This window comes from Phyllobates terribilis, unplaced genomic scaffold (assembly GCF_046119375.1).
Source record: "Phyllobates terribilis strain yellow unplaced genomic scaffold, ASM4611937v1 Scaffold_3__8_contigs__length_932513732, whole genome shotgun sequence".
NCBI classification, from domain to species: Eukaryota; Metazoa; Chordata; class Amphibia; order Anura; family Dendrobatidae; genus Phyllobates; species Phyllobates terribilis.
In genome coordinates, this window is record NW_027362763.1 from 667,453,203 (window position 1) to 667,469,186 (window position 15,984).

The 15,984-nt window shown below is 46.7% G+C and overlaps 1 protein-coding gene across 3 annotated transcripts in view; it reads right to left on the reverse strand.

Annotated features, from left to right (window-relative positions):
- The window catches only part of SUPT7L (SPT7 like, STAGA complex subunit gamma), a 66,979-nt gene that overhangs the window by 22,996 nt on the left and 27,999 nt on the right, over positions 1–15,984 (reverse strand). Inside the window, exons 2-4 of one of the 3 annotated variants that reach the window (XM_073671736.1) lie at positions 8,871–9,417; positions 6,764–7,088; positions 2,334–2,571 (exon numbers count right to left, since the gene is read on the reverse strand). In XM_073671736.1, coding sequence (XP_073527837.1) covers positions 2,334–2,571; positions 6,764–7,088; positions 8,871–9,283 — 976 coding nt within the window. In that variant the 5' untranslated portion in view covers positions 9,284–9,417. The remainder of the gene's footprint in view (positions 1–2,333; positions 2,572–6,763; positions 7,089–8,870; positions 9,418–15,984) is intronic. The other 2 variants (XM_073671735.1, XM_073671737.1) reach the window with 2 other exon arrangements.

A 15,984-nucleotide genomic window follows, 5' to 3' on the forward strand; every position in this document is an offset into this window, starting at 1 on the left:
TTATATTCTTGTACATAGGGGCAGTATTATAGTAGTTATACTCTTGTACATAGGAGCAGTATTATAGTAGTTATATTCTTGTACATAGGAGCAGTATTATAGTAGCTATATTCTTGTATATAGAGGGCAGTATTATAGTAGTTATATTCTTGTACATAGGAGCAGTATTATAGTAGCTATATTCTTGTACATAGAGTGCAGTATTATAGTAGTTATATTCTTGTACATAGGGGCAGTATTATAGTAGTTATATTCTTGTACATAGGGAGCAGTATTATAGTAGTTATATTCTTGTACATAGGAGCAGTATTATAGTAGCTATATTCTTGTACATAGAGTGCAGTATTATAGTAGTTATATTCTTGTACATAGGGAGCAGTATTATAGTAGTTATATTCTTGTACATAGGAGCAGTATTATAGTAGTTATATTCTTGTACATAGGGGGCAGTATTATAGTAGTTATATTCTTGTACATAGGGGCAGTATTATAGTAGTTATATTCTTGTACATGGAAGCAGTATTATAGTAGTTGTATTCTTGTACATAGGGGCAGTATTATAGTAGTTATATCCCTGTACATAGGAGCAGTATTATAGTAGTTATATTCCTGTACATAGGAGCAGTATTATAGTAGTTATATTCCTGTACATAGGAGCAGTATTATAGTAGTTATATTCCTGTACATAGGGAGCAGTATTATAGTAGTTATATTCTTGTACATAGGGGGCAGTATTATAGTAGTTATATTCTTGTACATAGGGAGCAGTATTATAGTAGTTATATTCTTGTACATAGGAGCAGTATTATAGTAGTTATATTCTTGTACATAGGGGGCAGTATTATAGTAGTTATATTCTTGTACATAGGGGCAGTATTATAGTAGTTATATTCTTGTACATGGAAGCAGTATTATAGTAGTTGTATTCTTGCACATAGGGGCAGTATTATAGTAGTTATATTCTTGTACATAGAGGGCAGTATTATAGTAGTTATATTCTTGTACATAGGGGGCAGTATTATAGTAGTTATATTCTTGCACATAGGGGCAGTATTATAGTAGTTATATTCTTGTACATAGGGGGCAGTATTATAGTAGTTATATTCTTGTACATAGGGGCAGTATTATAGTAGTTCTATTCTTGTACATAGGGGCAGTATTATAGTAGTTCTATTCTTGTACATAGGGAGCAGTATTATAGTAGTTATATTCTTGTACATAGGAGCAGTATTATAGTAGTTATATTCTTGTACATAGGGGCAGTATTATAGTAGTTCTATTCTTGTACATAGGGAGCAGTATTATAGTAGTTATATTCTTGTACATAGGAGCAGTATTATAGTAGTTATATTCTTGCACATAGGGGCAGTATTATAGTAGTTATATTCTTGTATATAGAGGGCAGTATTATAGTAGTTATATTCTTGTACATAGGAGCAGTATTATAGTAGCTATATTCTTGTATATAGAGGGCAGTATTATAGTAGTTATATTCTTGTACATAGGGGCAGTATTATAGTAGTTATACTCTTGTACATAGGAGCAGTATTATGGTAGTTATATTCTTGTACATAGGGGGCAGTATTATAGTAGTTATATTCTTGTACATAGGGGGCAGTATTATAGTAGTTATATTCTTGTACATAGGGGGCAGTATTATAGTAGTTATATTCTTGCACATAGGGGCAGTATTATAGTAGTTATATTCTTGTACATAGGGGCAGTATTATAGTAGTTATATTCTTGTACATAGGGGCAGTATTATAGTAGTTATATTCTTGTATATAGAGGGCAGTATTATAGTAGTTATATTCTTGTACATAGGGGCAGTATTATAGTAGTTATATTCTTGTACATAGGGGCAGTATTATAGTAGTTATACTCTTGTACATAGGAGCAGTATTATAGTAGCTATATTCTTGTATATAGAGGCAGTATTATAGTAGATATATTCTTGTACATAGGGGCAGTATTATAGTAGTTACATTCTTGTACATAGGAGCAGTATTATAGTAGTTATATTCTTGTACATAGAGGCAGTATTATAGTAGTTATATTCTTGTACATAGGAGCAGTATTATAGTAGTTATATCCTTATACAAAGGAGCAGTATTATAGTAGTTATATTCTTGTACATAGGGGGCAGTATTATAGTAGTCATATTCTTGCACATAGGAGCAGTATTATAGTAGTTATATTCTTGTACATAGGGGCAGTATTATAGTAGTTATATCCTTATACAAAGGAGCAGTATTATAGTAGTTATAAAGTCAATTGAGGACGGAATAGGAATGATATCAGTATCAGCTGCTGTAGCATGGTCTCCTTCTTACCTGAAGGTTGAGGTGAAGAATCTACTTCCATGTTAGAAGAAAACCTCTCACTTTGGGCTCCTAATACCCCGACTGGCAGTGATTGATCCCCGGGAGCCAGGTCTCCTTCTAGCTCCTCGTTGATGGGGAAAGTTATATCTGTGACTGGCTCTTCTTTGATCTTCACCGGCTTTGCGTCTTCAGATACCCGCTCGGGGTGAACGATCTTCTCGTACTCTTCCGCCAGTTGCTTACTGACCTGTGAACAGACAGAGGATTAACCTTCCAGTCAATCTCTGCAGCTCGGAGCTTCTCAAACTCTGCCTTCACTGTTACGGGTGAGCAGATAAACTCCAGTATAATCCCTGCGGCGCAGACGCTGAACGGATGCATTTATACTTATATGTGCAGCAGCGTTACAATTACACGTCATTTTTGCAAGTTAATGGCAGATGTCCAAGGAGAAGGGGAAGTTGGATCACAAAAAGTTCCTCTAGTGATCTGCTGCGATCTGTGGGGAAACCTAGCAATAAATGATCGGTTTACCTACAGCGCCACTGCAGGAGAAATCAAGCATTACATGACTGCAAGGAGCTGAGCCTGTGCCATGCTGTGTGGGTGCCGGCTGAGCTACACAGCCAGCACCCGGGAGTAACTGCAGAGATCGGAGCCGGCTCCAACAGCAGATAAAGAAAGTAGTCGCATTTGAGTCGCATTGAAGCCTAGGGCAAGTGAGTCGCACTGAAGCCTATGGTAAGTGAGTCGCATTGAAGCCTATGGCAAGTGAGTCGCATTGAAGCCTATGGCAAGTGAGTCGCGTGTGACTTGTGAACGGAACAGGAAATTTGGCACATTTGGAAACATTCGCGACCCAGCGCCGTTTTCAAGTGTCACATAACACGTCCCCAAGTAGCCTAGTCTTAAAGGGGTTGTTCACTTTCAGAAAATGTTCGGCCCCGGCTGCAGTTTGCTATAATAATAAAAAAAAAACATTCATAGGGAGTGATCATAATCCTAAAACTGTCCATTTTAACCCTTTTCACTTTCAGGATAATGTTGACTTTTTATTTATGTGAAAAACACAAACACAAAAAAAAATCATATTCTATTACCATAGTGAAGGCTATTTCAGGAGGAGAGAGGACAGTAAAAGCTAATGATTGGCAGCAAGGGGGGTGATAACATGAAGAAAAGCTCCTGCACCCCATACCAAGATCACTGAGGCTGTACAGGAGGAGGAATGAGAGTTATAGGCTCTGATTGTATAAAAGGTTTATAACAAAGTTCTCATAATTTACACCCCTGCGATCACTGAAAGCTTTACAGTTAAAGTAACAAAAATGGGCTTAGATTGTTTAGGGAGGTGATAACAAGAAGAATAGTTCCTGTATCCTTGCCAAGATCACAGGAGGAGGGATGACAGTTACAGGCTCTGATGGAAAAAAAATGTTTATAACATGAAGATCTCATAATCTGCCCCTGGGATTACTGAAATCTGTACAGGTAGTGTCAGGGATTCTAATCCACACTGAGGGACGACACCGGGGAGATCACGTAATATCTCGCATTGCCGTCACGCCGTCCGTCTTTCGTCCGGAGTCGCGAGCACGCAATCCAAACTACTCGCTAAGTGGATATCGGCAAGCGACCAGTGAGCGTATGGCGTCACACCTGGAATCCGTTTAACACCCTCCGTACGGTCACTGTCAGCTTCACGATAGCCCAATTATTAATATTCGCTGCCACCACCGACCGAGTTTGAAATATAATACAGGCCTAGCCGGAAGCCTGCGTTTTGGTAGCGTATATGGCTTCGGGCAAGGGAACAATTACAGAACAAAAGAAACAGAACTATTAAATTTTATGTTTAATCCAAAAGGGGGGCAGTGTTTAGGAAAAACATACATAAGGATGTTACAAAGGAGACATTAAAATACATGCGCAGTTACATAAAATAAACAGGATGAAAGAAGATAACTTACACTATACGATCGCGGAGACGATTCAATATAGGTGGAGGAGGGGCTCCCAGTTGGATTATGCTGTTATTGAACAGGACCCATTGCTTATAATTCTTATTTCTCCCCTGGCAATGAGTACTTCTGTACTGTCCATGAGTTCTCTTATACGTAAGGGGAGATCTGGCCACAAGCCCCTTGTGGTGACATCATGTGGACCGGTCTCCAGCCTGTACATTTTTAATTAAAAACGCTAACTTCGGCGATAACTCATAGCTCGTTGATCGCAGAAGCTTGCAAACTACGCCATTTTTTCCCTTTTGATTTTATCTTTATTTAGAGACCACACATCACATAGCTGCAGTCTGCTATTCTGGTGTTTTTGCGCTACAGCTCCCTGATTTTGCTTACAGCCCTGGAAAACTACCTATACATTCCTGGGCTGATTTGGTCACTAAACATATGGGTCTCGTTACTGTCGGACATATGGATCTCACAATATTTCATAGTTCATATCGGAGTCAGCACGTCTGCAAATTTCCCTTTGAGGCTCAGGAAGCAGCCTCACGGTTACACGCAAATTAGTGCAAGCCAGCGTTTTAATTACCTCCTGCGTCTTTCAGAGATGAGATGCTTGCTTCCTAACGAAGTTATAACACTCCTTGACTGGCATTGTTTGCATAAGCTATTTCTCAGGCATTTGTTAATTGGGGCTTTTGTGCTGAGGAAAATGGGACAGCTCGGTGCTGACAAGTGGTGCTGGGAGTAAGGGAGGGGGATGAACATCTATGTCAGGCAAATATGGAAGAACATTTTACTGACATTAATATTTTCCTGACAGGTAGAGTGAGAGTAATGGGCTCAGATTAAAAGATGACGACATGAAGAAAAGTTCCTGTAAATGACAGTTACAGGCTCCGATTGGAAAAAAAAGTTATAAAATGAAGTTCTGGTATCCTCCGATAGCGGATCAATGAAGACTGTAGAGGTAGAGTAACAATAATGGGCTGTCACAACAGAGGTGATAACAAGAAAAAAAAGCATCCTCACCAAGTGCGCTGGAGAACGGATGAGTTACAGGCTCTGATTGGAAAAAAGGGTTTTAACATGTAGTTCTTGTATCCCCTGGCGGTCAACAGGTAAAAAGTGACAGTGATGGGTTCAGACTGTTAAAGGGGTATTCTCATGTTATTAAATTGCTTTTGTTAGAACTTAATTTTATGCTTTCTAACTAAAGCAATTTCTAAGTTTGCAATTGACTCTGCTTTTATTTTCTTGCCTTGAGAGCTTTTATCTTACATGGTGTACAGCTTCTTTCCAAAAGATGGATCACCAAAGCCTGCCCAAGTGTGCGTAGTAGTTAAATTTCAGGATGAGGAGTTAACTCCTGAGATACCAGCCACCTCTCTCCAGCCCACTTTTTTCTATAGAGCAATTAGCTGCTCACCTACCTCTCAGTCCTTCTCAGCTCCTGACCTGTTAGCAGTCTTGCAAAAACACAATCATCCCCTGCCGGCCACCATTGGCAGTTACCAAAGTTGTTCTACTAATCACTGCTCACACTGTCCGGACACACGTGCTTGTTATCTCTATATAAAAATAGTGATGACAGACTTCAGGACAAGCAACAACAGACCATTAACGAGTCACAGTAGCAAGCAGATCTCATCAGTAAGACGAAGCTACTGAACCAAAACCATCACTCAACAACTAGTTCTCCCTCCCTTTCCTCCCACCGTAATGCGGCGGGTAAGAATAACCCTTTAAAAGGTGATAACAAGAAGAAAAGTTTCAATAAATGACAGATACAGGCTCCAATCGAAAAAAAAAAGTGTTATAGCATGAAGCTCTCGTATCCCGGAGGATCAACTGAAGGCTGTACAGGTAGTGACACCTGAAGGCTGTACAGGTTAAGAGGGGTGATAATTCATACTGTAAAAAGGAAAAAAAGTAAAAGCATGGGAGGAGGAACAAGACCTAAGAGGTTTTAACTGTTTTTATTGGATTAGGTCTTGTTGCTTCTATTTTTTTTTTCAGTATTTATATACAATAAAGTAATTTTATATTTTAAATTATTTATGGACATCCAGACCATTTTTTTTTTCAAACGTGGACTCTGTTATGAGGAGTGATACTATGAAGAAAAGTTCCTGTATCCCATCCGCACCACTCAACAATCACTGAACACTGTACAAAGGAACAGTTTGTGATTGGAAAGATAACAGGAAGAAAAGTTACTGTATAAACAATCACTGAACATTGTACAAGGAACAGTGGTCGCTACAGTTTGTGATCGGTAAGAGATGATAACACAAAGAAAATTTCCTGTGGTCCCTGCATAAAAGAGAAATGACAATATCAGGCTGTGACCTTTCTTCTTGATGTCACCCTTAGTTTCCCCAGCCCAACTCAGACCCATGAATTAGGACTGTTCTCCTCTAATGTCCGTAGCGTGGAGCAGTTTTATGAAGACTGTGCCCCGTCCCTGCTCACCTGAAGCATGTACGTGTGATAATCCTTAATCCGATTCTGCCAGAACTTCTGCAGAGACAGGACGCTGCCGATCCCCATCTCGTGAAAAGTCTGCTCCATGACGTCTGAGAAGGGCGTCTGGCCCAGCCTGGCCTCCCGATCCACATTGAACCTCAGCATCTTGGTGAATTTCAAGCAGTACTCGTGGGCGACATCCGTCAGGGTCTCCAAGATGCTTTCGTTAGCCGAATCGAAGCCGGCGTGGGCGAGGATGGTGGCCACAGACTGGTACATGAGTTGTCGGCACGAGTGGTAGCTCAGCTCTGTCACAGGCTCCCCTTTCCCACTGACGTCAAGAATAAGAAAAATGGAATTACAAGATATTTCTCACAGCTGAGGATTTGTTACAATTGTCACATCCTAGACAACAGAGACATAACCTGAAGCTCCTGGGCCCCTATGCAGAACCTGCAGCATGTAGAACATGCAGCAGATATAAATCTGCAAGAAACAAATAGGCAACGTGTAAACGAGACTTCACGAATCTCAATCACTTTGCAGATATTAGGAAATCCTTCAGGTTTTGTGACAAAACTGGACAGAAAAAAAAAACAACAAAAACACAAGGTGTGCACAGGCCCTAAGGCTGCATTCACACATCCATGAGCGTTACCCTCCGAGAGAAACAGATTTATTTTTTTTCCAGGTGTCATCCCAGCTGTTTCCATTTTTTTTCTCACTGAAGACGTCTACGCTAATTTCCAACCAATTAAAAGACCCCGGGAAGGTCACATGGTTTTATTCAGATTTATCACTGGAGCATCAGATCCATGAAACATGGAGGCAAAATGGGAGACCCGGAAATGTACAGCCGAGCCCGAGCAGCCGAAAATCAGGAGCAGCGCCGAGCCCGAGCAGCCGAAAATCAGGAGCAGCGCCAAGCCGCCTAAATCAGGAGCAGCGCTGAGCTTGAACCGCCTAAATCAGGAGCAGCGCCAAGCCCGAGCAGCCAAAAATCAGGAGCAGCGCCAAGCCGCCTAAATCAGGGGCAGCGCCGAGCGCGAGCAGCCGAAAATCAGGAGCAGCGCCGAGCCGAAATCAGGAGCAGCGCCGAGCCCAAGCCGCCTACATCAGTAGCAGCGCCAAGCCGCCGAAATCAGGAGCAGAGCTGAGCCTGAACCACCTAAAATCAGGAGCAGCGCTGAGTCCGAGCCACCAAAAATCAGGAGCAGCGCTGAGCAAAAATCAGGAGCAGCGCCGAGCAAAAATCAGGAGCAGCGCCGAGCAAAAATCAGGAGCAGCGCCGAGCAAAAATCAGGAGCAGCGCCGAGCCCAAGCCGCCTACATCAGTAGCAGCGCCAAGCCGCCGAAATCAGGAGCAGAGCTGAGCCTGAACCACCTAAAATCAGGAGCAGCGCTGAGTCCGAGCCATCAAAAATCAGGAGCAGCGCCGAGCCCAAGCCGCCTACATCAGTAGCAGCGCCAAGCCGCCGAAATCAGGAGCAGAGCTGAGCCTGAACCACCTAAAATCAGGAGCAGCGCTGAGTCCGAGCCATCAAAAATCAGGAGCAGCGCTGAGCAAAAATCAGGAGCAGCACCGAGCAAAAATCAGGAGCAGCACCGAGCAAAAATCAGGAGCAGCACCGAGCAAAAATCAGGAGCAGCACCGAGCAAAAATCAGGAGCAGCACCGAGCAAAAATCAGGAGCAGCACCGAGCAAAAATCAGGAGCAGCGCCGAGCAAAAATCAGGAGCAGCGCCGAGCCTGCCGAGCCAAAATCAGTAGCAGCGCCGAGCCTGCCAAACCGAAATCAGGACCAGTGCCGAGCCTTGCATTTCTCACACTTATATCTGGGATATTAAGACGTGTGACTACATCAGTGAAACTCTGGGTCTGTGTGCTGCCTGAGAATCACCCGGCGTACACACACACACAGTGTATGTATACACACGTGACATTACAAGTTACACAGCGTGCACACATATGACATCACACATACTGTATATGTGTAACACAGGTTTGCGACATCCTACCCTACAGCTATAGAGGCCCATAGTAGAAGCAAGTAGCGTCCAGTATACATTCCTTTATTACCGCACACAAGCTTATGCTCCTATAGGGGCCGTACCGGTAGAAGTCGCTCTCTGGGTCGCTGTGCCGTAACTGGAATGGAAGTCTGGGCGTCTTGCAATCCTGCGGCAGCAAATCCTCTGGGAGAGGTGGAGAGGGCGGTCGCTGGGGGAGGGGCTCGCTTTCCTCCACCTTTATACCTTCCACCGGCTGCTGGCTCTGAGTCTGGCCGGCAGCAATGAGACTGCGCAGCTTGCGGTTGTGCTGGATCAGCTGGATGGTATGTATGGTGAGGCTGCACGGCTCAGAGGGGATGTCCAGCATGGTGGTCGCACGGGGCCTATTGGCAGACGGCTGGTGTAGCGGGGGCTCCTGCATCTCCACGGTGCGAAACTCCCTCTGCAGGAGATCAAAGGAATTGCGGCTGGCCTGCCCGGCGGGCACCGGGATCTCGCCCCAATATCGCATCATATTGAGAAAATGTCTGATATTCAGAAACCTAAAAGTAAGACGGAAAGTACTACAAAGTGCAAACTGCTGCTCTGGTTAGTGGGAGCCATGTCCCAGTGACGGACCACCGGACTCCATCTGTGGGTGCCCCCAGTCTGCAATGAGACAATGTGATAAGACATCTAATCGTACAGGAAAGTGTAGCAGTAATTTCAGAATACTCTGACCTGTGCATACAAGAGGAATAACACTATCCCTGGTCATTATATGACTTGTACCTGGCGGTTTCCCCTCTATAGACTCTCTCGTTTATTTCAGTGGTCTCTGAGCTAGTGGGTGAAAACTAACTGGGGAGGAGGAGAATGTACCGTGAGGACATCATACTGTGTGTGGGGGGGAATGTACCGTGAGGACATCATACTGTGTGTGGGGGGGAATGTACCGTGGGGACATCATACTGCGTGTAGGGGGGAAATGTACCGTGGGGACATCATACTGCGTGTAGGGGGGAAATGTACCGTGGGGACATCATACTGTGTGGGGGGGGGATGTACCGTGGGGACATCATACTGTCTGGGGGGGGATGTACTGTGTTTGAGGACCTCATACTGTGTGGGAACATCATACTGTGTGTGGGGACATCATACTGTGTGTAAGGGGGAAATGTACCATGGGGACATCATACTGTGTGTAGCGGGGAAATGTACCGTGGGGACATCATACTGTGTGTGTGGGGGGGGGGATGTACCGTGGGGACATCACACTGTGTGTGGGGGGGGAGGAATGTACCGTGGAGACATCATACTATGTGTGGGGGTGAATGTACCGTGGGGACATCATATTGTGTGTGGGAATGTACCGTGGGGACATCATACTGTGTGTGGGAATGTACCGTGGGGACATCATACTGTGTGTGGGAATGTACCGTGGGGACATCATACTGTGTGTGGGGGGAAAATGTACCGTGGAGACATCATACTGTGTGTGTGGGGGGGGATGTACCGTGGAGACATCATACTGTGTGTGTGGGGGGGAATGTACCGTGGAGACATCATACTGTTTGTGGGGGGGTGAATGTACCGTGGGACATCATACTGTGTGTGGGGGGGAATGAACCGTGGGGACATCATACTGTGTGTGGGGGGGGGGGATGTACCATGGAGACATCATACTGTGTTTGGGGGGGAATGTACTGTGAGGATATCATACTGTGTGTGGGGGGGTGTACTATGGGGACATCATACTGTGTGGGGGGCATCATACTGTGTGTGGGGGAATGTGCTGTGGGGACATCATACTGTGTGTGGAGGAATGTACTGAGGGGACATCATACTGTGTGGAGGAATGTACTGTGGGGACATCATACTGTGTGTGGGGACATCATATTGTGTGTGAGGGGCATCATACTGTGTATGGGGTGAATGTACTGTGTGTGGGGACATCATACTGTGTGTGGGCGGGATGTACTGTGTGTGGGGACATCATACTGTGAGTGGGCGGGATGTACTGTGAGTGGGGACATCATACTGTGTGTGGGGTATGTACTGTGTGTGGAGACATCATACTGTGTGTGGGGTATGTACTGTGTGTGGAGACTTCATACTGTGTGTGGGGGGGGGTGTACTGTGAGTGAGCGGGAGGTCCTGTGTGTGGGGACATCATACTGTGTTTGGGCGGGATGTACTGTGAGTGGGGACATCATACTGTGAGTGGGCGGGATGTACTGTGTATGGGAATATCATACTGTCTGGGGGGGATGTACTGTGTGTGAGGACATAATACTGTGTGGGGGGACATCATGTACTGTGTGTGGGGACATCATACTGTGTGTGTGGGGGGGTGTACTGTGTGTGAAGACATCATACTGTGTGTGGGGGGGATGTACTGTGAGTGGGTGAGATGTACTGTGTGTGGGGACATCATACTGTGCATGGGGACATCATACTGTGTGTGGGGACATCATACTGTGTGTGTGGGGGGGTGTACTGTGTATGGGAACATCATACTGTGTGTGGGGGAATGTACTGTGTGTGGGAACATCATACTTTGTGTGGGCGGGATGTACTGTGTGGAGGGGGATATCATACCATGTGTGGGGAGACATCATACTGTGTATGGGGTCATCATACTGTGTGTGGGGGAATGTACTGTGGGGACATCATACTGTGTGTGGGGGGGGGGGATGTACCATGAAGACATCATACTCTGTGTGGGGGTAATGTACCGTGAGGATATCATACTGTGTGTGTGGGGGGGGGGATGTACTGTGGGGACATCATACTCTGTGTGGGGGGCATCATACTCTGTGTGGGGGAATGTGCTGTGGGGACATCATACTGTGTGTGGAGGAATGTACTGTGGGGACATCATACTGTGTGTGGAGGAATGTACTGTGGGGACATCATACTGTGTGTGGGGACATGATACTGTGTGTGAGGGGGGTGTACTGTGTGTGAAGACATCATACTGTGTGTGGGGGGGATGTACTGTGAGTGGGCGAGATGTACTGTGTGTGGTGACATCATACTGTGTGTGGGTGGGATGTACTGTGGGGACATCATACTGTGTGTGTGGGGGGGGAATGTACCATGTAGACATCATACTCTGTGTGGGCAGGATGTATTGCGTGTGGGGACATCATATTGTGTGGGCGGGATGTAATGTGTGGAGGGGGACATCATACCATGTGTGGGGGGGACATCATACTGTGTGTGGGGGATGTACTGTGTATGGGGACATCATACTGTGTGTGGGGGAATGTGCTGTGGAGACATCATACTGTGTGTGGGGTAATGTACTGTGGGGACATCATACTGTGTGTGGGGGAATGTACTGTGGGGACATCATACTGTGTGTGGGGGAATGTACTGTGGGGACATCATACTGTGTGTGGGGGGAATGTACTGTGGGGACATCATACTGTGTGTGGGGGATGCACAGTGGGGACATCATACTGTGTGTGGGGGGAATGTACTGTGGGGACATCATACTGTGTGTGGGGGATGCACAGTGGGGACATCATACTGTGTGTGGGGGATGCACAGTGGGGACATCATACTGTGTGGGGGGGATGTACTGTGGGGACATCATACTGTGTGTGGGGGATGTACTGTGGGGACATCATACTGTGTGTGAGGGTGAATGTACTGTGTGTGGGGACATCATACTGTGTGTGGGCGGGATGTACTGTGTGTGGGCGGGATGTACTGTGAGTCGGCGGGATGTACTGTGAGTGGGGACATCATACTGTGTGTGGGGTATGTACTGTGTGTGGAGACATCATACTGTGTGTGGGGTATGTACTGTGTGTGGAGACTTCATACTGTGTGTGGGGGGGTGTACTGTGAGTGGGCGGGAGGTCCTGTGTGTGGGGACATCATACTGTGTTTGGGCGGGATGTACTGTGAGTGGGGACATCATACTGTGAGTGGGCGGGATGTACTGTGTAAGGGAATATCATACTGTCTGGGGGGGGATGTACTGTGTGTGAGGACATCATACTGTGTGGGGGGACATCATGTACTGTGTGTGGGGACATCATACTGTGTGTGTGGGGGGGTGTACTGTGTGTGAAGACATCATACTGTGTGTGGGGGGGATGTACTGTAAGTGGGCGAGATGTACTGTGTGTGGGGACATCATACTGTGTGTGGGGACATCATACTGTGTGTGTGGGGGGGTGTACTGTGTATGGGAACATCATACTGTGTGTGGGGGAATGTACTGTGTGTGGGAACATCATACTTTGTGTGGGGGGGAATGTACTGTGTTTGGGGACATCATACTGTGTGGTCGGGATGTACTGTGTGGAGGGGGATATCATACCATGTGTGGGGGGACATCATACTGTGTATGGGGTCATCATACTGTGTGTGGGGGAATGTACTGTGGGGACATCATACTGTGTGTGGGGGGGGAATGTACCATGAAGACATCATACTCTGTGTGGGGGTAATGTACCGTGAGGATATCATACTGTGTGTGTGGGGGGGGGGGGTGTACTGTGGGGACATCATACTGTGTGTGGGGGGCATCATACTCTGTGTGGGGGAATGTGCTGTGGGGACATCATACTGTGTGTGGGGGAATGTGCTGTGGGGACATCATACTGTGTGTGGAGGAATGTACTGTGGGGACATCATACTGTGTGTGGAGGAATGTACTGTGGGGACATCATACTGTGTGTGGGGACATGATACTGTGTGTGAGGGGGGGTGTACTGTGTGTGAAGACATCATACTGTGTGTGGGGGGGGATGTACTGTGAGTGGGCGAGATGTACTGTGTGTGGTGACATCATACTGTGTGTGGGTGGGATGTACTGTGGGGACATCATACTGTGTGTGTGGGGGGGGGAATATACCATGTAGACATCATACTCTGTGTGGGCAGGATGTATTGCGTGTGGGGACATCATATTGTGTGGGCGGGATGTAATGTGTGGAGGGGGACATCATACCATGTGTGGGGGGGACATCATACTGTGTGTGGGGGATGTACTGTGTATGGGGACATCATACTGTGTGTGGGGACATCATACTGTGTGTGTGGGGGGGGTGTACTGTGTATGGGAACATCATACTGTGTGTGGGGGAATGTACTGTGTGTGGGAACATCATACTTTGTGTGGGGGGGAATGTACTGTGTTTGGGGACATCATACTGTGTGGGCGGGATGTACTGTGTGGAGGGGGATATCATACCATGTGTGGGGGGACATCATACTGTGTATGGGGTCATCATACTGTGTGTGGGGGAATGTACTGTGGGGACATCATACTGTGTGTGGGGGGGGAATGTACCATGAAGACATCATACTCTGTGTGGGGGTAATGTACCGTGAGGATATCATACTGTGTGTGTGTGGGGGGGGGGTGTACTGTGGGGACATCATACTGTGTGTGGGGGGCATCATACTCTGTGTGGGGGAATGTGCTGTGGGGACATCATACTGTGTGTGGAGGAATGTACTGTGGGGACATCATACTGTGTGTGGAGGAATGTACTGTGGGGACATCATACTGTGTGTGGGGACATGATACTGTGTGTGAGGGGGGGTGTACTGTGTGTGAAGACATCATACTGTGTGTGGGGGGGGATGTACTGTGAGTGGGCGAGATGTACTGTGTGTGGTGACATCATACTGTGTGTGGGTGGGATGTACTGTGGGGAGATCATACTGTGTGTGTGGGGGGGGAATGTACCATGTAGACATCATACTCTGTGTGGGCAGGATGTATTGCGTGTGGGGACATCATATTGTGTGGGCGGGATGTAATGTGTGGAGGGGGACATCATACCATGTGTGGGGGGGACATCATACTGTGTGTGGGGGATGTACTGTGTATGGGGACATCATACTGTGTGTGGGGACATCATACTGTGTGTGTGGGGGGGGTGTACTGTGTATGGGAACATCATACTGTGTGTGGGGGAATGTACTGTGTGTGGGAACATCATACTTTGTGTGGGGGGGAATGTACTGTGTGTGGGGACATCATACTGTGTGGGCGGGATGTACTGTGTGGAGGGGGATATCATACCATGTGTGGGGGGACATCATACTGTGTATGGGGTCATCATACTGTGTGTGGGGGAATGTACTGTGGGGACATCATACTGTGTGTGGGGGATGTACCATGAAGACATCATACTCTGTGTGGGGGTAATGTACCGTGAGGATATCATACTGTGTGTGTGTGTGGGGGGGGTGTACTGTGGGGACATCATACTGTGTGTGGGGGGCATCATACTCTGTGTGGAGGAATGTACTGTGGGGACATCATACTGTGTGTGGAGGAATGTACTGTGGGGACATCATACTGTGTGTGGGGACATCATACTGTGTGTGAGGGGGGGTGTACTGTGTGTGAAGACATCATACTGTGTGTGGGGGGGATGTACTGTGAGTGGGCGAGATGTACTGTGTGTGGTGACATCATACTGTGTGTGGGTGGGATGTACTGTGGGGACATCCTACTGTGTGTGTGGGGGGGGGAATGTACCATGTAGACATCATACTCTGTGTGGGCAGGATATATTGCGTGTGGGGACATCATATTGTGTGGGCGGGATGTAATGTGTGGAGGGGGACATCATACCATGTGTGGGGGGGACATCATACTGTGTGTGGGGGATGTACTGTGTATGGGGACATCATAGTGTGTGTGGGGGAATGTGCTGTGGGGACATCATACTGTGTGTGGGGTAATGTACTGTGGGGACATCATACTGTGTGCGGGGGAATGTACTGTGGGGACATCATACTGTGTGTGGGGGAATGTACTGTGGGGACATCATACTGTGTGTGGGGGGAATGTACTGTGGGGACATCATACTGTGTGTGGGGGATGCACAGTGGGGACATCATACTGTGTGTGGGGGGAATGTACTGTGGGGACATCATACTGTGTGTGGGGGATGCACAGTGGGGACATCATACTGTGTGTGAGGGGGAATGTACTGTGTGTGAGAACATCATACTGTGTGTGGGGACATCATACTGTGTGTGGACACATTATACTGTGTGTGGACATCATACTGTGTGGGAGGGATGTACTGTGTGTGGGGGACATCATACTGTGTGTGGGGGGATGTACTGTGTAAGGGGACATCATACTGTGAAGGGGGGATGTATTGCGTGTCGGGACATCATACTGTGTGGGCGGGGACATCATACCGTGTGTGGGGGGAATGCACTGTGTGTGGGGACATCATACTGTGT